Here is a 26,172-nt window from a genome sequence, read left to right as displayed (position 1 = left end):
CATTATTTCCTAATAAATGAAATAAGAGTTGGGGCCAGGCATGGTGGGTCACGCCTGTAATCCCAGCACTTTGGGAGGCTGAGGCAGGTGGATCACTTGAGGTCAAGGAGTTTGAGACCAGCCTGGCCAACATGGTGAAACCCTGTCTCTATTAAAAATACAAAAATAGCTTGGCGTTGTGGCAGACACTCATAGTCCCAGCTACTCGGGAGGCTGAGGCATGAGAATCTCTTGAACCAGGGAGGCAGAGGTTGCAATGAGCCAAGATCGTGCCATTGCACTCCAACCTAGGTGACAGAGTGAGACTTTGTCTTTAAAAAAAAAAAAAAAAAAAGAGCTGGGCGTTAAAAGTGCTTAAATTGACAGGCCAATGTCAGTGGCAGTGTTGAAGTAAGGGGGAGGTTAGGGACACTAGCGACAATCTGCTACTATAAAGTTTAAGATTAACCTGTAGTAAAATGCTCTGGGGAAGCCAAGATTATAGTGTCTTCAGCTAAAATGATAGCAAGTGATTAAATTACAGTAGTAGACCTTGTGACTCACATAACAGCAGTTCATAAGGCTCAGAACTGAAACTAAGGCTAGACGCAGAACAGGTAGGGTCATTAGGGTTTAGTGTACTAAAGGCCTATTTTGTGATTACCAATGGCCTTCTTTAAAAATGCTTTTTCACATAAATCTCACGTCTTCTTAGTCCTCTACCTTACTGGGGGTCACCTAGAAGAGCACGGCACATTTGTATTAGCATTCAATAAATATTTGTTAAATGAATTAATAGTGAACATGACAGCAACAATACCTAACATTATTGAATGCTGTATGTACTGGGCATAGTGCTAAGGACTTTAAAAAAACTAATGTAATCCTCTTGTTATCTTTTGAGGTCGTTATTCTCATGATCACTTCACTAACTAGAAAACTGAGGTTCAAAAAGGTTATAAAGCTACAAGCTGGGTTTAAGTCCTGGCTTGACCAACTTCTAGCATTTATCTTGAGGAGTACAGATAAAGGAAGAAGACATAGAGTTAAACTATGACTTTAGGAAGGTCTAGAAAGAAAGAACAGAAAAAACTAAAGGGGAAAATCATCAAAGAAGTAATAAAACAGAAAAAAGCTGAATAAATAAATTTCCAGATGAAAAGGGTACAGTAAATATTCAGCATGATGAATGAAGAAAATATGCATACCAAAACATTCAAAAGCTCCCAAAGAGGAAAAATTGCCATCTACAAAGGAATAAGATTCAGATTGGTATCAAATTTCTCATTGGTACCTTGATAATGAAGAAAAATGAGTTTGAACCTAAACTTACCTGAACTATCAATCAAGTGTGAGAGCAAAATAAGTATACTATCACACAAGCAAGAAATCAATTTATCTCTCTCCTACATAGTAGGAGTCAAGAATACCCAAATATATTAGACCTAAATGGGAAGCGTAATGACAACAATAGTATGACAGTCTTGCAGCAGGCTCAGGAAGCAAATGGTCCGAATTAGATCAGAAAAATTCATTGGCTCCAATAAAAATTTATTTATGAATACAATGAAACTAGATCCTCATACTACCATAAAGACACAAGTTTCTGCTCCCAAAAACATAAAAGAAAGACAATTAGAAACTTGAGACAAAAACCAAGAGCTATATAAGAAAGACACAGTTCAAATAGCATCATCTTCCTTTAAGAAGCACAAAGGGTATGATATTCTATCAACGGGGAGGAAAAATTAATTCTGCCATACTACTGACTCACAGTGTCCAACAACTACAGAGTCCTAAAAAAAGCCTACTTATTTCACACCAACATTATGCTTAATTTACAGGAAAAAAATGAAGACTCAAATATACATAGCAGGATGTAACTGTTAACAGTCTTAACAAAATAAAAGTAAACACAGAGTTGCCAAATCTTATACAGTGGGGCTTCATCAGACACAGTCAGTCACAGGAAAGAACAAGAAATAGAACTTACATATATGTATGTGTATTTGTTTATGTGTTTATGTATACAAATTCAACCAAAGAATTGGTACAGAATTTAAAACTGGATGGATAATTGAGTAAATTTAACAAATCTTCATCTTTCAGAGTGGTGAGTCAGTAAGTCATGTCCAATACTAGTAATATAAGCATATTACTTAGAGTTATAGAAGTAACTATCTCATGGGAAATGAGACTGAATATAGGAAAGGAATACTGATACTTTTCACACTTATGATGCTTTATAAAGCTAAGCTAGTGATATTAATGATCAGAGTTGAGAACCTTCTAACAACACTAAGCTGATACCTCTTTCTCTCCAGATACAGCAACTTTTTGTAGTGTATAATAAAGCCTGAATTAGAAGTTGGGCCATATTTTGGGAGAAAAACGAAAACAAAAACAAGACGTCTTTTCTATAGTAACAACAGAAAAGGCTAAAAGCACCTTTAAATATTTTAAAAAAGAAATGTATTTTTCACTTGGAGTTAAAAGTCAGAACACTAGCTTAAAGTTATTTACAGTGGTATTAAATAATAAATAAAACATGGAGATCATTGCATTCAAGTCTTTGAACAGAGAAATAAGCTTTTCCTAGATTTAGATGCAAAGAACTTCAGAAGACTGGCAAGAAATAATGTCAAGACAGAAAATAAGAACATTTTTATTACAAGTATTCCTTACCACTTACAGCTGCATTTGTTAGGTTTACTAGTACTTGCAGTAAAACCTATTTCAAAAATTAATATTTTTCTCTGAAACTCCCTCTCTCTGCTAATAAAATTAGGACTTTGCCTACATAAAGCAAAGTAAGGAAAAGAAAGCAAGTAAGGAAAGGTTGGTATGCATGCCCTTTGCCTCTTAACAGAGCTCAAAGGAGAAAAAGAGATGGAAGATCATGGACCCTAGTTCACTCCCTTATTTTTCAGGATGGTGTTTCAATAGTCTAGGATCAATGTATGAAACAGAGACTTATGTAAACTTAAGATATAAAAGACAGTGTAACATCATTTCTGGTCCAGATAATTATCCCTATTTTCGTAAATGGGCACATATGAAACTGGACAGAAAGTAATAAAAGGTCTTCTGCCTCTCAGTGAGATATGCTGGGCATTTCTTATATACTAATATTCAATTATCACAACAATGCCACAAAGCAGAACCATATCTTTATCTTACAGAAGAAAATGGCACAAAAATTTAATGACTTGACCAAGGTCACAGAGATAATATGAAGGTTTTATATATTTTACCATTTTCTGAATGTCTAATAGAACTTTTAGAAATATAAAGATAATAAACATATTTCCTAATATGTGCATTAAGGAATCTTTTAGGGGACATAAAACATTTGATGAAGTTCCTGATAATGATCTATAGTCTGGTATCTGCAGTGAGATAATGTTAACTTTAGAAAGAGAAGAATTAATACACTAGCTGTGAAAAATCAGAACTCATTCCATACGGCAAGCAATTTTTTTTCAGGTATTAAAACTTATACATTAAGAAGTGTTTTGTTGGCCAGGCACAGTGGCTCATGCCTGTAATCCCAAAACTTTGGGAGGCCAAGGCAGGCAGATCACCTGAGGTCAGGAGTTCGAGACCAGCCTGGCCAACATGGTGAAATCCCGTCTCTACTAAAATTACAAAAATTAGCCAGATATGGTGGGATGTGCCTGTAATTCCAGCTACCCGAGCTGGATACGGTGGGGTGTGCCTGTAATTCCAGCTACCCGGGAGGCTGAGGCATGAGAATTGCTTGAACTCAGGAGGTGGAGGTTGCAGTGAGCCGAGATTGCGCCACTGCACTCTAGCTTGGGCGACAGAGCAGGACTGTCTCAAAAAAAAAAAAAAGAAATGTTTTGTTGATCCCACAGAAGTAAAAAGTAAATACTAGAGGTTAGGAAACACAGAGGGAAAGAAGAGAAAAAGAGAGATTTGTTAAAGAATATAAAATTGCAGCTAGATAGGAGGAATAAGTTCTAGTGTTCTATACTACTGTAGAATGAGCATAGTTAACAATATTACATAGCTGCAAATAGCTAGATGGTAGATAGTGAATGTTCTCAACACAAAGAAATGATAAATGTCTGAGATAACAGATATGCTAATCTGATCGCAATAAATTATATGTGTAGAAACATCACTATGTACCCCATGAAATGTACAATTATTATTTATAAATTAAAAAAATAAAAAAGACATATTTCATTTGTAGCCACTTGTAGTGGGCCTTCCATAATGAAAAGAGTCATCTTTTACTGAATCTAGTAGTTACTGAATATACTTCAATAGATAATCAGAAAATCAATAAAAATCAGTTACTACCTTTTTTTTTTTTTTTTTTTTTAAGTAGAGACAAAGTCTTGGCCAAGCGTAGCGACTCATGTCTGTAATCCAAGCACTTTGGAAGGCCGAGGCTGGGGGTGGGAGAATCATCTGAGGTCATGAGTTTGAGACTAGCCTGACCAACATGGTGAAACACTGTCTCTACTCAAAATACAAAATTAGCCAGGCGTGTGGCACATGCCTGCAATCCCAGCTACTTGGGAGGCTGAGGTAGAAGAATCGTTTGAACCTGGGAGGCAGAGGTTGCAGTGAGCTGAGATTGCATCATTGCACTCCAGCCTGGGCAATAAAAGTGAAACTGCATCTCAAAAAAAAAAAAAATGAGAGAGTCCTACTATGTCATCCAGGCTGGTCCTGAACTCCTGGCCTCAGGTAGTCCTACTGCTTCAGCCTCCAGAGTAGCTGGGATTACAGGTGTGGGCCAAAGTATCTGGCAAGTTATTTTAACTACATATAAATATTATAATTATGTGTATTACTCAATGTACAGAGTAGTCAAAGTATTTAAGTGACAACCAGCCTGGCCAACACGAAGAAACTCCATCTCTACCAAAAATACAAAAATTAGCCAGGCCTGGTGGTAGGCATCTATAGTTCCAGCTACTTGGGTGGCTGAGGCACGAGAACCGCTTGAACCCAGAAGGTGGAGGTTGCAGTGAGCCAAGATCAGGCCACTATACTCCAGCCTGGGAGACACAGTGATACCCTGTCTCAAAACAAACCCCAATAAACAAACAAAAAACCAAAGTATTTAAGTGACAAAATAGGTCTTCGGAATCCCAGGAAACGGCCTTGTTTATATTTTTAGATTTAATATAAGTGCAATCAACAACATGCTATCTTTGAGTTTAAAAATGCAAAATGCTCTAAGTGTTGGCTATCACCTATCATAAATTCACAATTTACATATTATATTACAAAATATAAACTGGAGTGTACAAGGCAATGTTTACTATATGAAGAAAAGTTACCTCTCTTTCTCAAGTTCTTCTAAATATCCAATACTTTCTCTGCTTCCATTTACAAACCCTCTTCTTGGAAATGAACCCATGGGAACAGGACTGCACTCTCCAGAACGGCTTGATACAGATCCTTCCCGGCTTCCATAAGAACGGAGGGACATTTTTGACCGTAGTTTTACTCCAGGGAAATTACTGCTATCTAAGTTAAGCTCTAAATAAAATAGAGACAAGTTTTTATACAACAATTGTTTTAAGTGGTCTAAAATATTCTTAATGTTATTATACTATTTTAAAGTGAAATATTAGGTTTACATTTTAAGCCACAAATATACATGACTGAAAAAAGATTATTTAGGACTTTCCCTGCAAAGTCCACTTGGGTCAGGGTAAAAATAAGGAGTGTGTTAAAGGAAAATTAGATAAAATGTACTTCCTTAGACTTCCTCTAAATAATATTTTGGAATTCAAAAGTAATTTCTCTGTCTGGCTTCAATTATTATCAAGCACTTTCTCTGTTCTGACATTAGAATTTTCAAGCAACAAAATGAGAAAAATATCCTTTTAAAACTGCTCAAAACGACTTATCAACTTACATATGTGAAAAGGTTAAAGTATTTCTATCCTGAATGAAGAAGACAAAACTTCTTCCAATGAGACAGTGGGCTCAAGTGTATGGCATATAGAATACTAAAGTTCTATTTATGACTGGCAGAATACCAACAAGCTTTAAAAAGAGCTGAAAATTATTTAAGGAAGAGATTTAAAATAGCTAATTCAAAGCCAGTTAAATGTTTAACTGAAGAAATGACACACAAACACATTTTTTATTTATTTGTACTTTTAACAATTACATCCTGACGGTAAGGCTAATACACCAAGAAAACTGATACCAACACCCAAAACGAGAGAAGCAATACTTGGATCTACACATCTAAAGATGACAATTTGAGCTTAAAAAATTATTTTAAAACATCTTTTTAAAATCTACCTTTAAGACGCTCTAATAAATCAATCTGTCCAGAAGAAGCCATAGCTTCATCTTCAATACTTCCTTGTAGTTGTTTAAGTACTTCCTGTTAAAAAGAACACAATGTATTAACATGAAATTCTAAATAACTTCAAGACATGATTCTGTATTTCTTGACATTTAAATATGCTGAGAAAAAATTCAGATCACTCTGAAAACATGCACCTTATATATATTACCTATTATTCATTATTAATAAATAAATCATGGCCAAATAATAATAGTGATATTTTGTGATAATGGTGATTATGGGGAGTCTCCATGCAAAGTATTACAAACACACGTAAGATATATTCATTATTTCTAACTTAAAAAAAAAACCAACGATGCAAATCATTCTCATTTTTAAGATAAAACAAGTGATACCCAGAGACTTGCTCAAGTTACAAAAGCTACTTATGTGTTTAGAACCATGTCTCTTAAGTGTGCACCAACATGACCATAAAAAACACCAAATTAACACAATCTATTTAACAACTTCAACATTCAAGTTTTTATATACCACGTTTAAGTATATTCTGCTAGTATACTAATTTACAATTAGCATATATTCAAATAACTGTATGTTCACTATTTCTTGACTTTTGATGCTTTTTTTCTTTCCCATGTAAACCCTTTCTTGATAATTTTTTCTCCAAGAATGTTAGAAACTTTCATTTTCTACCAGTTTTTCTGCCATTACATTTGTGAACTTTGGCTCTTATTGCATGCTACTTAATAATAATTTATATTCTTTTCCATTTACTGAGGCATTCCATTCTAGTGCCTAGCATAGTTCTTTGGCCAATCAGGTTTCCCGAATGCAAGACAAAGTAGTTGAACACTTGCAACTTTGTAACGAAATGGAGTGTTCCCCTATAAGAAAAGTAATCTGTAAATACATTAAAAGGAAAACCTATCTAAAAGTTAGTGAATGGAGCAAAGACAGTTTCACTGATTTATCTTGACAGTGACATTGTAAGCATTCATGGTGGCTCATGCCTGTAACCCCAACACTTTGGGAGGCTAAGGCAGGAGGGTCACTTGAGTCCAGGAGTTTGAGACCAGCCTGGACAACACAGCAAGACTCTGTCCCTAAAAAATTAAAAACAAAAAAACAAAAAACAAACAAAAAAACCCATAAGTGGTGGCATGTGCCTGTAGTCCCAGCTACTTGGGAAGCTGAGCCAGGAGAATCACTTGAGCCCGGAAGTTTGAGGCTGCAGTGAGCCACAGTCTCACCACTGCACTCCATCCTGGGTGACAGAGTAAGATCCCAGCTAAAAAACAAAAAGAAATCGCCCCCAAACCCTAGAATTTCCTATGTTAATAATAGCCTTAGTATCTGACCTTCAAATAATAGAACATGTTGGAGTCTGAAAGGCTTGGGTAAGTAGATGTGGGGGCATGAAGGTGATTGTATTATTTTCAAAATATTCCAGAGTGTTTTACATTTGTGGAATACAAAACAAATTTGCACAGGGATAACTTCCTTTACTGAATGTGAGTACGCCCACCAAAATGTCTACTATAAACTTCAGGGCACCATCTCTTACTTAAGAACTCTCACTGGAGACTACTGTGATTTTTCCAGGATTTCAATTCTCTTTCTATCCACTGCTACTGTTTTAGTCCTTCAATAATCCTTTTAATCTTATCCCTATTTCTCAGGCTTCCGGTCTCACAATTCAACAACTACCCTTGAGCAGTTAATTTCCAATGACATGTCTTGAATCCTAACCTTACTTGCAAACTTCAGATTCACTTTTTCAACCAACTGATGGACGCTTTACATCTGCATGATAGGCACCATACATCTAAATGTCCAGAACTAAACTGGCCTTTTGTCCCAATAAAGCCTGTTCTTTGCCTTTTATTCTCTCAGTTAAATGGCATTAGCCTTTTCTTTCTCCTCCAGCCTAAATCCTTAGCACCTCCTCCTTCACATCCCCAGTTATGGAATTCCGGTGATTCTACCTCTAATCTCTCTCTTAGAGCTATCTCTTTCATATTCTTACTGTCACTAACTTGTTATTAACCCTACCTAAACTATGAAAATAATTTCCTAAGTGGCTCAATCTCGCACAGAGCTGTCAGAACAACCTTTTTAAAGCACAGCTTTGATCAAGTCTCTAAGATTCTTCTCCAAAGCCTACAGTAGTGGTTCTCAAGCGTTACCATGGATCAGAATCACCTGAAGACCTTGTTAAAACATAGATTGTTGATTCAGTAAGCCTGGGGTAGAGGTTGAAAATCTGCATTTTGAACAAGTTTTCAGGTGATGCTGATGCTGAAAACAGAATCATTAAGATGTTAACAGTGTTTTTCTATGGAGACTGAAATTACAAGCAATTTCTCTTTTACTTGTTGTGTCATACTTTTTAAACAATATGTATAACAAAAAATCCTACTTGTTTTTAGAGAAGTTACAAAGATTTAAAAGTTTAAAAATCATAATAAAAAATCCTTGGTACATCATTGGACATACATCTAATTTTTTCAAAACTAATGCTACATTAATGGTCTTTTAAAAAAGAAATAATAAAGAAAAAATTAAAATATTAAAAAAAGAAAAAGCCATATAAATTCAGATGTCCAACAATAAGTATTAAATAGGCCATAGCATTTTTTAGCTGTACATACAATGGAACACTATGCAACTGTAAAAAAATTAATCTGATGTAAGATGACAATAAATTACACAGAAAAAAATTATGCTGCAAAATATGATGTCATGAAATGCAAGTTTGCATAAACGTATAGAGAAAAGAATATATATACTATCAAAGGTTACTTTTACCTCTGGTGATGGGATTTAAATTTTTTTGAAAAATAGGTGATTTTGATTATTTCTTTTTGTCCGCATCTCCTAATTTAATAAAAAAGTGAATACACTCAATTTGTAATAAAATTCTATTTTTAAAAATTTCTGTACACATTGTTAGAAATCTATTGACAGCTATAAGCATACAGGTAAATAAGATTTAAGGTTAAACAATTTTTAAAAAGATTCTCAAAGTAGTCACCTTGGAAAGCTACTAATTTACTCCAGTGATGTGTTACTTACATTATTTCTGTAAGTGCTTTGAGTTATGAACCTCATCAACAAAATCTGTATATATTTACAGTCACATCCAGTTACTTTGCCTTAAGACGATATCATCCAATATGACCTACATTACTTACTAGTTTGCCGTGAACAGTTTATAGCTATTCCACAATAAAAATTGACCTCAAGTAATTTTTTTCCTGTTTTATTGAGGCACAACATACATATGAAAAATACATTAATCCTAGATTTGCACATCCATGTAATCACTATCTAGGTGAAGATACAGAACATTTCTAGCACCCCAGAGGGTTCCCTCAAGTTCCCTTTACCAATTTTCATTTCCTACAGGTAACCACTATTCTGGCTTCTTTATCAGAAGAGTTTGGCACCTTCTTGACCTTCATATAAATGGAATCATACAGTATGTAAGTCTCTTGTGTCTCACGTTTTTTGTTCAACATAGTATCTGTGAAATCTGTCCACACTGTTGCTTTATCAGTTCATTATTTTTAAATGTTGTGTAGTATGTAGTAGTCCACTGTATAAATACAGCCCAATGTATCTATCCTTTCTCCTCTTTAATGGGGCATTTGGGCTGTTACCAGTCTGGAGGCTATTAATTTAAACATCAGTCATTTGAGTAGGAGTGAAATAGTCTTTGCATTTCCCTGATGACAAATGATGCTGAATCTCTTTTCATGGACTTATGTGCCATTTATCTTTCTTTCTGAATTGTCTTTTCAGGTCCCTGGGTCACATTTTAAAAACTGGATTGTCTTTTTGTTACTGGTTTGTGGGAATTATTTATATATTCTGAAGGAATTATTTATATATTCTGAACTGAGCCTTTGGTCAGATACACGTGTTGCAAATATGTTCTCCTCTATGGCTTACTTTTTCATTTTCTTAATGAAGTCTTCTGAAAAGCATAGGTTTTTAATTTTGATGAAGTTTATCTTATACATTTTTATGTTTAGTCTTTTGTGTGTCCTAAGAAATTCTGCCCACCCAAGGCCACAGAGATAAGATTATCCTATGTTTTCTTCTAGAAGCACACTGAAGTCTTTCGACGAACAAAAGTTTAGTTTTAATGTAGTCTATCACATTTATTTCTATGTATGGTGCTTTGGCATTCTGTTTAAGAAATCTTTGCCTACTCCCAGGATAGGAAGCTATTACCTATGTTTTCTTCTAGAAGCCACTGTTTTGTCTTTTTTGTTTGTTTTTTCCATTTTTTTCTCTGTGCTTCAGTTCGAATATTTTCTACTGACTTTTTTCTAGTTCACTAATTCTGTCTTCTCACTAGTTCACTAATTCACTGTTCAGCCTGCTGTTAAGCCATCCAATGTTAATTTCAAATATATTTTTCAGTTCTAGACTATCCATTTGATTCCTTTTAATTGCAGACTCCAATTCTCTGTCAAAATTTTCTATCTGTTCATTTTTTTTCAAGACATTTATAATATTTATGTTAAAATCCTTGACTACTAACTGCAACATCTGGATCATCTGAATTTGCTCCTATTACCTATTTGTTCTCTTGATTATCAGTAATCTTCCAGTTTCTCTGCATTTCATATAACGTTTGACTATATGCCAACTGTGTATATAAGAAAAAGAGAGAGTTAAGATGATTGACAGTATTTTCCCCTAGAGAGTTTGCCTTTTCCATTGTTGGGGTCTGATCTCCTCAATCCAATTAGCAACTAAAAATGGATTGGGACCCTCTGGGTGCAGTGGCTCACGCCTGTAATCCCAGCACTTTGGGAGGCTGAGGCGGGTGGATCACGAGGTCAGGAGATCAAGACCATCCTGGCTAACACGGTGAAACCCCATCTCTACTAAAAATAGAAAAAATTACCCAGGCATGGTGGCAGGCGCCTGATGTCCCAGCTACTTGGGAGGCTGAGGCAGGAGAATGGTGTGAACCCGGGAGGCGGAGCTTGCAGTGAGCCAAGATTGCGCCACTGCACTCCAGACTGGGCGACAGAGCGAGACTCCATCTTGAAAAAAAAAAAAAAAAAAAAGAAAAAAAAATGGATTGGGACCTACTTGCAATTTTAAGTTCACAACTGGTTTGGGTTTCCCAGTTCCTTGAGTGTGTCCCTCTATATTCAGACAGGAAATATGAAAGGTCTCCATCTCCTCAGCAGTTAACTTCTTACCCTACACAGTATCAAGATCTGACATTTATCTTGAATGGAAAACCAGTCATGTTTGATATACTAGGTAGGTCTTCCTCTAATAGGTCTTTCCTAAGCATTGCAGGAATATGGGATATTTCACTTTGCCTTTCCAGCTCAGCCTTATTCTCTGGTAGCACTTATCTCTCTAGCCTTAAATGTTCTATCTCTTGGAGGTTGTAAACTCAGGTCTTTAATCTCCTGCTCTACAAAATTCAAAATCTGGCAAATGACTTGAGGAGACCTGTGGTGTGACAGTAACATGTCTCTCCCTCTAGCAGGACTTCACCTGCTAACATTCTGCCTTTCTAGTCTATCCTAAGTCTCCTGCACTACAAGACTTGGCCAATATCACATGGTAAAAATGAGCCATGCATTTAGAGCTCTTCTAAATGCTAATATCTCTACATCTGCCCTCATGTTTGTCGAGGCTGCCAACAATTTCATTTTCTTTTTCTTTCATACCTGCAGAAAGGCCTCAAGAGGTTCTTCCTCCCAGTGAGATCCTTCTGCTTGTGCCAATGATGAATCTCAATCTGTACCCAGAATCAATATCCCCCGGGAAGAAAATTACCAGTAATCTCAGCTTATCTAGAAAGGGTTCTTTCCTCTTAGGAATTATAGTTAATACAGAGCTTGATGATTCCACAGTCCTCCAATGTCCTTAAAATTATGATTTGTGTATTTTATCCAGTGTTTTCTAGTTTTTGAGTGGGACATATTGCTTGGGGGCTGCATACTGCATACAACCTAGAAGAGGCCCTTAATTTTGAAGAGTTTTTAAAAGAAAATGGAATACAATTGCAAAGCAGTTCCAAAAAAAAAAAAGTTTCAAAAAGTTCTCTGAGAAACGGCAGCTTTTAAATACATATGTAATTTTGAAGGAGAGAATATTCATTTGTATTTTAAAATTCCGGAAGCTCAGTTTTAAAAGATTAATTACATTATATAATCACATATAATATTGTCCTAAAAGAATTTTAACATTTTAGAAACATTAGAAACTTATTCATTAGGCTGGGCACGGTGGCTCACGTCTGTAATCCCAGCACTTTGGGAGGCCAAGGCAGGCGGATCACGAGGTCAAGAAATTGAGACTATCCTGGCTAACATGGTGAAACCCCATCTCTACTAAAAATACATAAATTAGCTGGGTGTGGTGGTGTGCACTTGTAGTCCCAGCTACTAGGGAGGCTGAGGCAGGAGATTAGCTTGAACCTGGGAGGCGGAGGTTGCAGAGCGTCAAGATCGTGCCACTGCACTCCAGCCTGGTGACAGAGCATGACTCAGTCTCAAAAAAAAAAAAAAGAAAGAAAATTATTCATTAGAGATGAAATGTGCTGTGGCTATACCTGTGATATTTATCTATGAGCAATGCTGTCATTTCAGGGAGGCTGCTACTTGACCCACTTAAATTTATTTCAGTATATCATAGTTAAAGATGCTTTTCGTTACCAGATACAAGTACACTTGGTAATGACATCTCCAAAATACATTCTGAAATGCTGATCTCGATTTTTATTTTTTCTTACTTTCTGAAAATATGTACTTTGCATGTATATTGTTTTACAGTTTATAGACCAATTTATAAATATTAAATCTTGTCAAACTACAACAAAGAGGTAAATGCTTGATTAATAATTTGCCTATAGATAATTCTTCCTACACCATGCCATCTTTCAGCTTTTTATCTCTATAATGCCATCTTTACCTTGTTACTATGCTCAGCATTTTAAAGTCAACTAAACAGCTCTAGGTAGGCTGGGCATGGTGGCTCATGCCTGTAATTCCAGTACGTTGAGAGGCCGAGGCAGGTGGATCACCTGAGGTCAGGAGTTTGAGACCAGCCAGGCCAACATGGCAAAACTCTGCCTCTACTAAAATACAAAAATTAGCCAGGCATGGTGGCAGGCACCTGTAATCCCAGCTATTCCTGGGGCTGAGGCAGGAGAATCGCTTGAGCCCAGGAGGTGGAGGCTGCAGTGAGCTGAAATTGTGTCACTGCACTCCAGCCTGGGTGACAAGAACAAAACTCCATCTAAAAAAAGTTGGGGGGAGGGCTCTAGCCCTGGAGTAAAAACTAAACCACAAAACTTTTTTTAAGATTAGCTGCAATTCTGCATTTATCCGATTTCATATCATCTAAATTCCATGTAATCTCTATTTTATTTTCATTACAAAAAATTTCAAACATATACCTATGTGCGCAGAAAATTATAACAAACCCCCATGTACCTTCATACCCCACATCAACAATTATCAATTCATGGTCAGTTGCGTCTCATCTACACCCATATCCACTTCCTCTATTTCTACCCCTCTGCACCACACTTATTTTGAAAATAAAGCTCAGGCATCATACAACTTCTTTGTAAATATTTCAATATGTATATTTAAACAAGGATTCTTTCTAAACACAAACACAATAATATCATTATACTTAAAAATAAATAGTTCCTTAATATACAGTGTTCACATTTCCCTAACCCTTAAACACTTATTTCCCTGGCTGCTACAAAGACACATGTAATCAAATAGCAAAGCAGTGTCCTCTTTTGCCACTAGATGGTACTACTGCATAAATTTTAGACTTTAGTTTAAGTAATCCGGTTGGAGGAGACACACTTTTTGCTGTTTTTTTGTTTTGTTTTGTTCTGTTGTTTTCTTTTTTTCAGACAGGGTCTGGCTCTTTTGCCCAGGCTGGAGTACAATCCTCACACCTCAGCCTTCCAAGTAGCTGGGACCACAGATGTGCTCCACACCTGGCTAAGTTTTGTATTTTTTTGTAGAAACAGAGTCTTGCCATGTTGCCCAGGCTGGCCTCAAATTCCTGAGCTCAAACAATCCTCCTGCTTGGCCTCCAAAAGTACTAGGATTACAGGTGTGAGCCACGATGCCCAGCCTCCTTTTGCTTTCTTTGGCGGTAAAGAGATTAATGACCAGGAAACATGATTCGAGTTTATATAAGGTATTACAAAGTCTAGCAAGTGATTTTGGGGGAAATAACCACTGTGTTGGATTAATGTTAATCCACCGTAGGAAGTGCCAATGGTTTCAAAAGCGTCTGCACAAAACAATATTCTAAGACAAAATAAACAGGCCATGGTTTATGCTGTTTCACAGCATAAAACCTTAAAAACAGATATAATTTCATTATAGGGCTGCAATTGTTATGGTACCACATGTCCAATTCTAAGGAAATATGTTAATGGATTCACAAGATGTCTGTTGAAGTACATGCTGAGTAAAACAAATTTATGGTTGGTTTCAGGTATATCTGAAGTGCCACTATTCCTGATGTATATAGGCTGAGCATTCTAAATCCGAAAATTTGAAGTCTGAAATGCTCCAAAGTCTTGAGCTTTCTGAGCACCAACATGACACTCAAAGGAAATGCTCAATGGAGCATTTCAGATTTTGGATTTTTGAATTAGGGATGCTCACAAAGTATAATACAAATATTTCAAAATCTGAAAAAATACAAAATCCAAAACACTTCTGGTCTGAAGCAATTTTGAGTAAGGGATACTCAACTTATAGTATACCACACATATAAATGATCAACTAGATATTCCACTGTAGAAATTTAAGGGTGTGACTTCTACTGTCACTCTGAGAGACATTCCACTTCAGTGTGGCGATGGATCTAAGCGTAAGTTACATTGTCTTTCAAATATGAGTTTTGAATTTGCTCAAGGAATTAAACAGAAACTTTAAAAAAGAGATCTCAGAGTTCTATACAAAACAGACATGTACTATCTAAATAGGCATGCCAGGAGGCGTTCTCTGCAAAATATACCATACTAAAGTAGATGAAAGAATATTTTAATTCTGTATTTCAAAACTTTTAAAAATACATGCCAAGTTTAACGATTTGATATGTAATGTGTTGATCAATGTTAAAATACCAAACTACTCTTTTTTAACCTGTTAGGCAACTAATGCAAGTCTTTTTAGGTCACCCATAGTTTGTGGAAAGAACAAAATGTTTGTTTATAGTCTATCTTATTTCCCAAGGGATTTGAAGTAGGTATCTTGGATGTCTGTCATTGCTGGGGACAGTTTTTATCATCAAGAGGGTAATTAGAGTAGAAAAGATTGATAGAGGGATGGAGAGACAGAATAGGACACATGAGCAAAGGTTGAGCTGTGATGATACTGAATATAAAGGGTAAAAGAGAAGCAGAAACAGTTACCTCAGTGACACACACAAGTCTGGAGATTAAGGCAAACCTTGAAATGCACAGGAAAAAAACTAGGATAGAATAGGAAATTAGTAAGGAATAAGAGTAGTGAGCAGACAGGAAGAACTGGGCAAGGAACTCAAATGCTAAAATAGCCAAGAGGCAGAAACAACAAAAAGCAGGAAGATTTTTTTTTTTTTTAATAAAGGAAGTAACATTTTTTTTTTTTTTTTTTTTTTTTTGAGAAGGGGGTCTTGTTATATCGCCCAGGCAGGTCTCGAGCTCCTTAGCTCAAGCTATCCTCCTGCCTCTGCCTCACTAAGAGCTGGGATTACAGGCCTGAGCCACCACACACAGTGGAAGTAACATTTTTGTTGATGATGTCCAATTCTATGAAGTTATTAAATTCAGTCAGAAGAGAATCTGCCTAAGCAACTGGGAATTAAAACAGCTAAAGTTTAACCTCAATTATTTTGAAACTAGAACACTTTCCCCACTACACACTATTTTCTAACTTTTCTTGGAGGTTATCAGAACTTTTCAGTACTATTTGGCAAGCCAATTTTAGGGCTTGAAGATGCCATGGACATCATCTAGACTAGCGTGACGCCTGTACTTGCCAAATAAGACAACTTATGTCCTGAAGAATATACAGAGGTCATATATACCTCAGTTTGTGGCAAAGCCAGGTATAGAACCAGGTACTGACTTTCAGTTCATGGCTCTTCCCAGTAGGGCATCCTGATTTTCTTGATCACCTATCATTGCAGCACTTAAGGGGTGACAAGATCTGAGGGAGGTGGGGAGGAAGACTATACTTAATATTCAAGATATATTCTAAAATCATGAGGCTGGTTTCTACGAACTATGCAGAACACCTTGCCTCAGTATAGTGATGCTATATTTGGTCTCTTTAATCTTAAAAAGAGCTAAGAACTAACTAGCCATTGGAGTCATACACTTATTTTCTTTATATGATTCACTGAATGAATTCAATGTATCTTATTTAAAAATACAAATGCTAACTTTTGCAAGAAAGAGTTTACATATTATTGCTTAAATACACTTTTAAGTGTCTTACCCCAAGTTTACAAGAGGGAATACTGAATAAAAATGGATAAACTACAATTAAAAGTCACAGTCTTGATACCTTCATATTAGATGCCTCAGTTTCCAGTTTTGTAAGATGATTGGAATTATCTTCTAGCTCTTGTCGAAGATTTGAGTTCTCCATCTTCAGTGCCTCAACTTGCTTTAACAACTGATCATATGAAGCTGCAGCCATCCTTGGCTACCCTTGGACCTATAAGGTTAAAAAGGATTTTGAAATTCACTACTAAAAAATTTAGTGGCTGCTTGTTTTTAAGAAAGGGGTAAAGGAAACAAAACTCTTAAGACGTTTAAGAAGAATTGTGTTAGTATGCTAGTTTTTGGTCTCCAAACAATATTGTTCAAGTAGCAGCATCTTTCTATGAGGATGAAACAGTGGAGTCTCAGTTTAAGACAAATGAAACTAAAATAGAAGAGAGAATTTTAGTTGTGCCTGAATACATGTGCCTTCTCACAGATGGATTACACTTTCTATCAAGTAATAATTTCTTCAAGGTTTTAAAGATATTTTACTCATTCTTACAGGCAAAACTTAGGCAATATAATTATGATAAAAATTTATGTATATTAGTAATACTATTTTATTTCTGAATTTTATCTGATAGTCACAGAATTTTAGAGCCAGAATGGAGATTACATATTCCATTTCACACTTTTCATTTGATAAAAGGCTAATCTTACACATCCTCCATGGCGAAACAGTTCTGAAGTTCTAAGATCTCATTAAAAGGCAATCATTTAACAAAATGGACATGAAGGAGAGAATTAAATGAAGACTTTAAGCCTTTTTGATAGGAAGATGGTAAATAAGAATTACTAACATGAAGTTCAATCACACTTATTCAAAAGGTTGACTATAACAGCCCATGCTATGGCATATGTGGTCTTGGGATCTGCTGTGCTCAAACTGACGCCAAAAGACAACTAAAGAGAATGGATGACCTGAAGAGTACAGACTGTCAAAGAGAAATGAAGCAGAGTCTGGCAGTCATTATGACTGGGAAAGAAGAGGGGAGACAAAGAAAATACAAAAAGGTAGCCAGGTAATAAGAGGACCTTAGGAAGAATTATAGAATGCTAGGAGTTATATTAAGATTGACCAAGTAAGATTCAGGAGATCCACATTCTCTTTTTAGTTTAGGTCAAATCATTTTGGAATAAATAAAATCCTGCCTATCTTAATTATTTAATAGCTAAAAAGTATTAAGTAGTTTGCACTTAAGCAATAAAGATCTTGACATTAAAAACATGCCTCTGTAATATGAAATCAACTACACAGAATAAGGCAGACAGGCTGTGACACTGGCTAGTCATGACAGTATTGGAGTTCAGCAATTGGAAGACTCTACCAAAGGAAATCAAGGGACTTATCTTAGATCTAGTTAGTTCTACAATGGCTAGAATCAACAGTAAACCTGGTACAATCCAATGACATCTGAGGAGGAAGGGGAGTCCTGCGGGCGGGGATCACCTACAAAAGTCTTTATGGTTGAAAAAAATTGAGTCTTGTGTGTTAATTTCAGGCCTGGTCATGATTTAATCTTTGCCCCTTCATTTTAATTCATTTCACAATTTGTAAATGAACATTCACAATCTGCTTTAACATAACTTAACAGCGATATTATTAGGATTAATAACAAAAGGTAGGCTAAAAAATAAAAGTACTATGTAAATGTAAGTTATATTATGAAAATATACATGTAACATAACCTCTTCAGTAAGATATAGTGTTCACCTATAGTTAAGACACCTCCTCTGACCAATGGACAAGGGGTAAAGAAGTAATGCAGCCATAGGAGACATCTCAAAAATAAAGGAAAAATCCACAGGAGTGATCATTATTTTGTTTTACATCTTATTAATAAGCAGGTCTGAAAATACCCAGCACATTATAAACCATATGACAGAGGTAGGGATCTGACAGAATTTGAATAATGTGAGCCTTAAAATTTCTCATTTCAAATAAAATTAACAGGTAATTTTACATCAAAATAATAAAACAAAATAAGAGAAAAGGTAGTAACAGAGAAAAAAATGGACACACACAAGTTTATTGAGACACAGAAGTTATAACCTTACACAATCACGACAAGAGCCAGATGCGCAAGATGAGCAGAGACTGCTAAAAGTACTCTTTATTACAGGAATAAAAAAATCGACTCTTCAGATGAAGAATTAAACCTTTAATCATCTTTTTTTCCCCCTAACTCCAGAATCCCAATCATTAAAGTTTTTTCTGCTCTAGAAATAATCTAATTTTATGGAAAAAATAAGATGTTTCATGGAAGAATACCCAAACTTATATTGTTTTAGGATGCTGCAGCCATCCCTCCCTAATCCAAAACTTGTGAAGTCATACAAAATTTGTTAAGTCATAAATTTACTTTGGAATGTCTTTTTTTTCAATTACAAGAATTGCATACCAAATACATCTTTAAAACTTTTTTTTAAAATTTGAAACTTGTGTGATCACATTACAGCTGCCACACATCAAGAAATGGGGAAAACCTCCCAATCTTTCACTTTACTGAGAGCATGCAAACCTCTCAATTTGTTTTTCTGTAGTTAAGATGACCACTAAAGACACTGCTCCACCTTGTAAGTGTCAGGTAGGGGAGAATAAAGCACAAGGACTATTATCTAGACTTTTATTCAAATGTTCATTAGAAAACAAATTTACAAGTATTGTAAAAAATTAAAGCAAAGAAACAAAAAATTTCAGGCTGGCAAAAGATAATCAGAATTAAATGTGGAGGATTATTATTTTCAGAAGTTCGAGATCACTTCTTTTTTACATCAGTGGAGCTGCTTTTATTATTTTGTTTTCATGGAAAAACAAAGATATATTTTCCAGCATTTTAGATGAAATGAAATAAGAGGAAAATATGAAGAAGAAGGCAGGAAAGCAAAAGAATCATAAAAGACTACTCTGCTCAACCCTATGCAAACAAATTTGAACACCCGAAATAGATAATTTACTAGAAGATATAATCTATCAAAACTGATCCCAAAAGAGATGAAAAATCTATTATAATTTACCATGAAAAAGTCACTATTAGAAAATCAATTATATCATTTAACATAATAGATCTACATGGGAAAAAAATCATATGTTCATGCCAAAGATGATGAAAAGACATTTAACAAATTCAATACCCATTCTTGTTGAAAATACTGAATAAAAAAGAACATTTATTTAACATGATCTACCAGCCCCAAGGCTAACAGTATATTTAATGTGGAAACACTGGATATACTCTCTCAGGGTACCATTCTATTAGTCATCAACACAAATTAATGAATAAAATTAGAAAAAAATTAGAAAGGGAACATTATTCACAGACCACATAATTATATACCTGGAATATACAAAAGCATCAATGAAATATTATTATAATAATGTAATTTGGTAATATAGTATAGTACCAAATATACAGAAATCATTCCTTTATAGGGGAGAGAAACCATACAGAAGATAAATGAAAGAAAAGATCCCATTTACAATAAAAAATGAAAATATCTGGGCATATACTGCACAACAAGAGTCCAAACATATATGAGAAAGATAGAAAAGTAGATTTCAACGAATGGAAAGGCATATCCTATTCTGGTATACCAAGATTCAGCAACATAAAGATGCCATTTCTCACTAAGCTAACTTATAAATTGTACAGTCCCAGTAAAAACACTATACAAAATTTTTATTTCCTGCAGCTAGATATTAAAAAAATAGAAAATATGAAAGAAGAGCAGGCAGTAAACTACATATTAAAATATTGTACAAAGCCTTTATAATTATATATGTGTAGTTATATGTATGTAGTTAACTATATTGTACAAATAGATCAGTTTTTTTGTTTTGATAATTGTATAGGGATATATAAGATGTTAATCATCTGGGGAATCTGTAAAAGGTATATAGAAACACTCTGCACTATTTTTCCAACTTTTCTGTAAGTCCAAAGTCATTTAAAATTAAAAGTTTTTTAAAAAGCTACAATACCGGTATATGAATAGACCAACCACGAGAACACAATGTTTAAAATCCAGAAGTAAATATATATAAATTCCGTACATAAAAGCAGCATCTCAATATTTGTAAAAAGATGGAATTTAAAGTGGTGCTGGGAAATGGGACAGCCATGAAGAAAAAGTAAAAACTGCATATATTACTCATAAAACACACTAGGATAACCCGCAAAAAGGAACAGAGATTTAAATGTTTGAAAAACATTTCATTGCTTATGAGAGCAGACTTTTATTTTTTTAAGTAGAGATATTTAAATGGCATATACCCTCTTCAAAGGATGGTATGGAACATTTTAATTTTAATTTGTTTAATGGGTGTAAGAAACACAGATGGCCAAGTAGAGTTCTCTAAAGTAATGATGTCCGTTACTAGACTAGGAGTAATAAAGGAGATTCTTAGGGTACTTCAAACAAATGGGAAAGTTTCTATTTGCTATAAAAGCACAACTGCGTTAAAATAAATAGTGCACATCTCTACAGTGAAATACTACACTGGTATTAAGAAGAATGAGGCTGACGTAAAAATGAAGTTGATGAAAAACAAAACAAACATAAAAAACAAGCAAAAGCCCATCTCCCCCCCAACCCCAAAAAAAAAAAAAAAAGAATGCTGATTATTAATGTCTCATGTGGTCCCTCTTGCTCCAGTAAAAATAAAGGAGTGCAAAATGATTAAAAAAATCACTTAAAGAACACACAAAAATATAGTCACTGCTTATAGAATCAAGGTATAGTGTCTGGTGGTAAGTCTTCCTTTTTATTACATACTCTTTGAGAAGTTTGAAAAGCAAAGCATTGGCCAGGTGGTGGTGGCTCACGCTCGTAATCCCAGCACTTTGGAGGGCTGAGGTGGGTGGATCACTTGAGGTCAGGAGTTCAAGACCAGTCTGTCCAACATGGTGAAAACCCATGTTGGTTTCACCCCATTTTGTCTCTACTAAAAATACAAAAAATTAGCCAGGTGTGGTGGCATATGCCTGTAATCCCAGCTACCTGGGAGGCTGAGGTGGGAGACTAGCTTGAACCCAGGAGGTGGAGGATGCAGTGAGCTGAGACTGTGCCACTGCACTCCAGTCAGGGAGACAGAAAAAAAAAAAAAAAAAAAAAATTGGAGCAGTAAGTATTAATATCTTTCCCATCCTCCTCTACACCATATCTGAATGGTTTTGCAAACACCTTCTACCAAACTTTTAAGGAACAAATTATTCCGATCTTATGCTTCCAAGGATGGAAGAATAGGAAATATTTTCCAATGCATTTCATGAAGCCCATCTAACCATGACATAAAGGTCAAAGATTGTATGAAAAAGAATAATTACAGGCTAATATTTACAAATATTGATTCGAAAAATCTAAATGAAATTATTAGGAAGCAGAATACAATAGCACACAGTAAAGAAACTATAGCAGAATGAAGCTGAGTTTATTCCAGGAATGCGAGTAGAGTGCAATATAAGATCATTTATATGTGTCACTTGCTACATGAAAATACTAAAGAAAAACCATCTCAGACAAAGAAAAAACTTTCCATAAAAACCTGGAAATAGGAGGGAAACTGTCAAAGCTAAAGTAAACTTCATTCTTTTTTTCTGAGACAGGGTTTTGCTCTGTTACCTAGGCTTACTGCAGCCTTGACCTCCCTACCTCAAGTAACCCTCCTGCTTCAGCCTCTAGAGTAACTGGGACTATGGACACAAGCCAACATGCTCAGCTAATTTTGTAAACTGCATTCTATTTTAGTATGTTTGTTTTAACAGATGGAGTCTTGCTCTGTTGCCCAGGCTGGAGTGCAGTGGCACAATCTGGGCTCACTGCAACCTCCCAGGTTCAAGCAAGTGTCATGCCTCAGCCTCTTGAGTAGCTGGGATTACAGAGATGGGGTTTTACCTTATTGGCCAGGCTGGTCTCAAACTCCTGACCTCAAGTGATCCGCCTGCCTCCACCTCCCAAACTGCTGGGATTACAGGCGCTCCACACCCAGCCGTAAACTTCATTCTTAATAGTGAAATGTTACAGACATTCTCTTTAAAATCAGGAATAAGATGTCTACTATCCACACTTTCAGTCAACGTAATCCTGGAAGTCCTAATTCACACAGTAAAATTTAAAAAAGAGACAGTGTAATGATTGGAAAGAAACAAAATAGAAAAATCTTAGAAATATAAAAATTTGGCCGGGCGCGGTGGCTCAAGCCTGTAATCCCAGCACTTTGGGAGGCCCAGACGGGCGGATCACGAGGTCAGGAGATCGAGACCATCCTGGCTAACACGGTGAAACCCCGTCTCTACTAAAAAATACAAAAACTAGCCGGGCGAGGTGGCGGGCGCCTGTAGTCCCAGCTACTCGGGAGGCTGAGGCAGGAGAATGGCGTAAACCCGGGAGGCGGAGCTTGCAGTGAGCTGAGATCCGGCCACTGCACTCCAGCCTGGGCGACAGAGCGGGACTCCGTCTCAAAAAAAAAAAAAAAAAAAAAGAAATATAAAAATTTTACGCTTGCCAGATACAAAATCAATAATACACAAAAAAGTTTTAAATTCCAAGCAGAATTCACCTCATCCATTTTAATTCTTTTCTCTTTAACAACCATTTTCTATTTCTCTTTCTCTTCCCTACAAATACCCCATTAGGTGGTGATATTCAGTCTTCTGACTGTTGTATTCTTTCCCCACTCTTTCCTTTGCTTACATTCTGTAAATAGCTACATAACACTGGCTAGACCTATCCAAGCCCATACCAAGTGTGGGCAGGTCTCAAGACGCCCATCCCAATTACGAGGAGCAGGGGTTGGCAAGCATTTTCTGTAAGGGCCAGATAATAAATATTATAAGGCTTTGTGGGTCATACGATTTCTGTTGCAACTACTTGACTTTATAGCTGTAGCACAAAAGCAGCCCCAAACACATAATTAGATGGGCATGCCTGTGCTCTAATAAAACTTAATTTACAAAAACTGGTGGTTAAAGCATAATTTCCCAATTTGGGTTTTCAAACACCCCAAGGTAACCCAAATAATTTCGAAGGCTATTAGGAAATTCCTAATACTAAAATTAGTATTTTACTTTTAAATACTAAATTTCCAACCTGCCATGTTGGAAAGAACAGAGAACTAGGAAGTCTTAGAATCCCTGATTTTTTTTTCAGCAATCAATTTTAATTCCCACAATTTCTTCATCTTCCAGAAATTTGTTACAATGTCAATTTGAATGTCTCTTACTCTTTATGGCATTGTAAGCTCACATCTTTATTTTGTTTTTACTATCACTTTAATGGGGTCTTATGCGAAAGAGGTGATAAATTTGGGAGATTAATTCACTAGCTTGAATAAGAAATTTTACTTTACACTTAGATCTTTAATTCATAAGGCATTTTTATTGTTGTGTATGGCATGAGTGTAGTGGTCTAACTTTATTGTGTTTCGTATGGATAACTGAAAGTAGTAATAAATAGTGCAACTACATCAGCACTATTAAACCATTTCTTTTCCACTGAATGGAAATGTATCTCTTATATGCTCAATTCTCATACATACTTAGAACTGTAACTGTATTATATTTATATTAATTTCAGACAGGCTCACATTTCCATACTAAGTCTTACTATATCTCATGAGTAATTCAGGCTCTGCAATCAAATTTCCTAGGGTTTTTCCCCCTCAAGAAAAAGGTCCTATGCCTCTATACATTTCATATCAAATATATGCCTGGGCTTTTGGCTATTTGAGTTGCTGTGAATGACCACCACCAACCCACACCAAATACTGCTAATGGTCAGCTGTGGTAGCTCATGCCTGTAATCCCAGCACTTTGGAAGGCTGGGGCCAGAGGATGACTTGAGACCAGCTTGGTAACGTCGTGTGACACCATCTCTTTTTAATAAAAGAAATAAAGAAAAACAAATATTGCTACTACATATAAAAGCTACTAATTCTATTTAACCCATAATACTTGTGTGGCCACCTTATCAGATGATTCTATGAATTCTAATAGGGTTTCCAGTGGATTTTCTGGGTATGCAATCATATAATCGGTAAGTGATGATACTTGTGCCTCTTCTTTCCTGCATTTATACCTCACCTCTTTTTCACGTTTTATTGTTAGCTTGAAACTTTAAAAGGTCACCTAAACTATTTTATTCTCAATTTTAATAAGAATGGCATATTATTTCACTATTTGATATTCTTACTCTTAGATTTCAGTAAATTTTTTTAACATGTTTAGGCATTTTCCTTTGAGTTTAAAGTTTTTATTAGTAGCAGCTGCTGAACATAAATAGCACTTTTTTGTATAATCAAATCGTTTTTCTTTTAATTTCTTGATGCAGTTATAAGATTTCTGAATGTTGACCTATCCTCCATTCCTGAAATAAACCCAACTTGTTCATGTTTTATTCTTTTAAGAGCCTGTTGATTTCTCCATATTTCACTTAGAATTTTTAAAGAGAAAACATATAGTTTTAAATTTTTATAGTATTTTGAAATAAGGTTTTGAATTCAGCTTACACTAGTTTGCAAAATGAACTGATAGATGTCTCATCTTTTATATGGTCTGGAATAGTTTGAATAGTATCTATTCTTTGAAAGTCAGCTAGAATTCAAATCAGAAGGTGCCTTTTTTCTTATCAAAGTGATGGATACTCAAAAGAGGTGCCATTTTAGAGCTAAGATTTTTTTAAAGTATTTTAAAGTTTCTTCTGAGGTTTAGTCTTTTCATGCTTTCTCCACCTTGTATTAATTTTATTCATTAATAGTTCACTAGTAAACTATTTCCTCTAGTTTTACAAATGTATTGTCGGAGTTGTATATATTCTCTCTCTCATTTAAAAATTCTTTATCTGAAGGTATCTTTTCTCATTGGTGTTCTGTTTCTCTTTTATTCCTTTAAACTTTCTAGGGTTTCATTTATTTTATTGGTGTTTACCAAAACAAACAAAAACATCAACATGTCCTTTCCACTACTTTATTTGCAATTTTATCAATTTCTTTATCTTTACTAATTATATCCTCTTATTTTCCATTGGCTTACTTTGTTATTTTTAATAGTTATTTAAAATGAAAGGCTGGCGTGGTGGCTCATGCCTGTAATCCCAACACTTTGGGAGGCAGGTCAGGAGTTTGAGACCAGCTTGGCCAACATGGTGAAATCCTGTCTCTACTAACAATACAAAAATTAGCCAGGTGTGGTGGCACATGCCTGTAGTCCCAGCTATGGGGTGGTGGGGGTGTCGCTGAGACAGGAGAATCGCTTGAGGTGGAGGTTGCGGCGAGCCGAGATTGTGCCGCTGCACTCCAGTCTGGGCGACAGAGTGAGACTTCATCTCA

General features: G+C 35.6%; 1 protein-coding gene across 5 annotated transcripts in view; it reads right to left on the bottom strand.

Annotated features, from left to right (window-relative positions):
- APC (adenomatous polyposis coli) overlaps positions 1 to 26,172 on the bottom strand; it is a 147,168-nt gene that overhangs the window by 82,602 nt on the left and 38,394 nt on the right. For 3 of the 5 annotated variants that reach the window (XM_011958284.1, XM_011958283.1, XM_011958286.1), the window contains 3 exons: positions 16,867 to 17,019; positions 6,280 to 6,364; positions 5,301 to 5,502 (listed from right to left, as the gene is read on the bottom strand). In XM_011958284.1, coding sequence (XP_011813674.1) covers positions 5,301 to 5,502; positions 6,280 to 6,364; positions 16,867 to 17,001 — 422 coding nt within the window. In that variant the 5' untranslated portion in view covers positions 17,002 to 17,019. The remainder of the gene's footprint in view (positions 1 to 5,300; positions 5,503 to 6,279; positions 6,365 to 16,866; positions 17,020 to 26,172) is intronic. The other 2 variants (XM_011958282.1, XM_011958285.1) reach the window with 1 other exon arrangement.

Source organism: Colobus angolensis, unplaced genomic scaffold, assembly GCF_000951035.1.
Source record: "Colobus angolensis palliatus isolate OR3802 unplaced genomic scaffold, Cang.pa_1.0 Scaffold465, whole genome shotgun sequence".
Classification (NCBI taxonomy): Eukaryota; Metazoa; Chordata; class Mammalia; order Primates; family Cercopithecidae; genus Colobus; species Colobus angolensis.
This window is presented reverse-complemented; position numbering and strand designations above follow the sequence as displayed.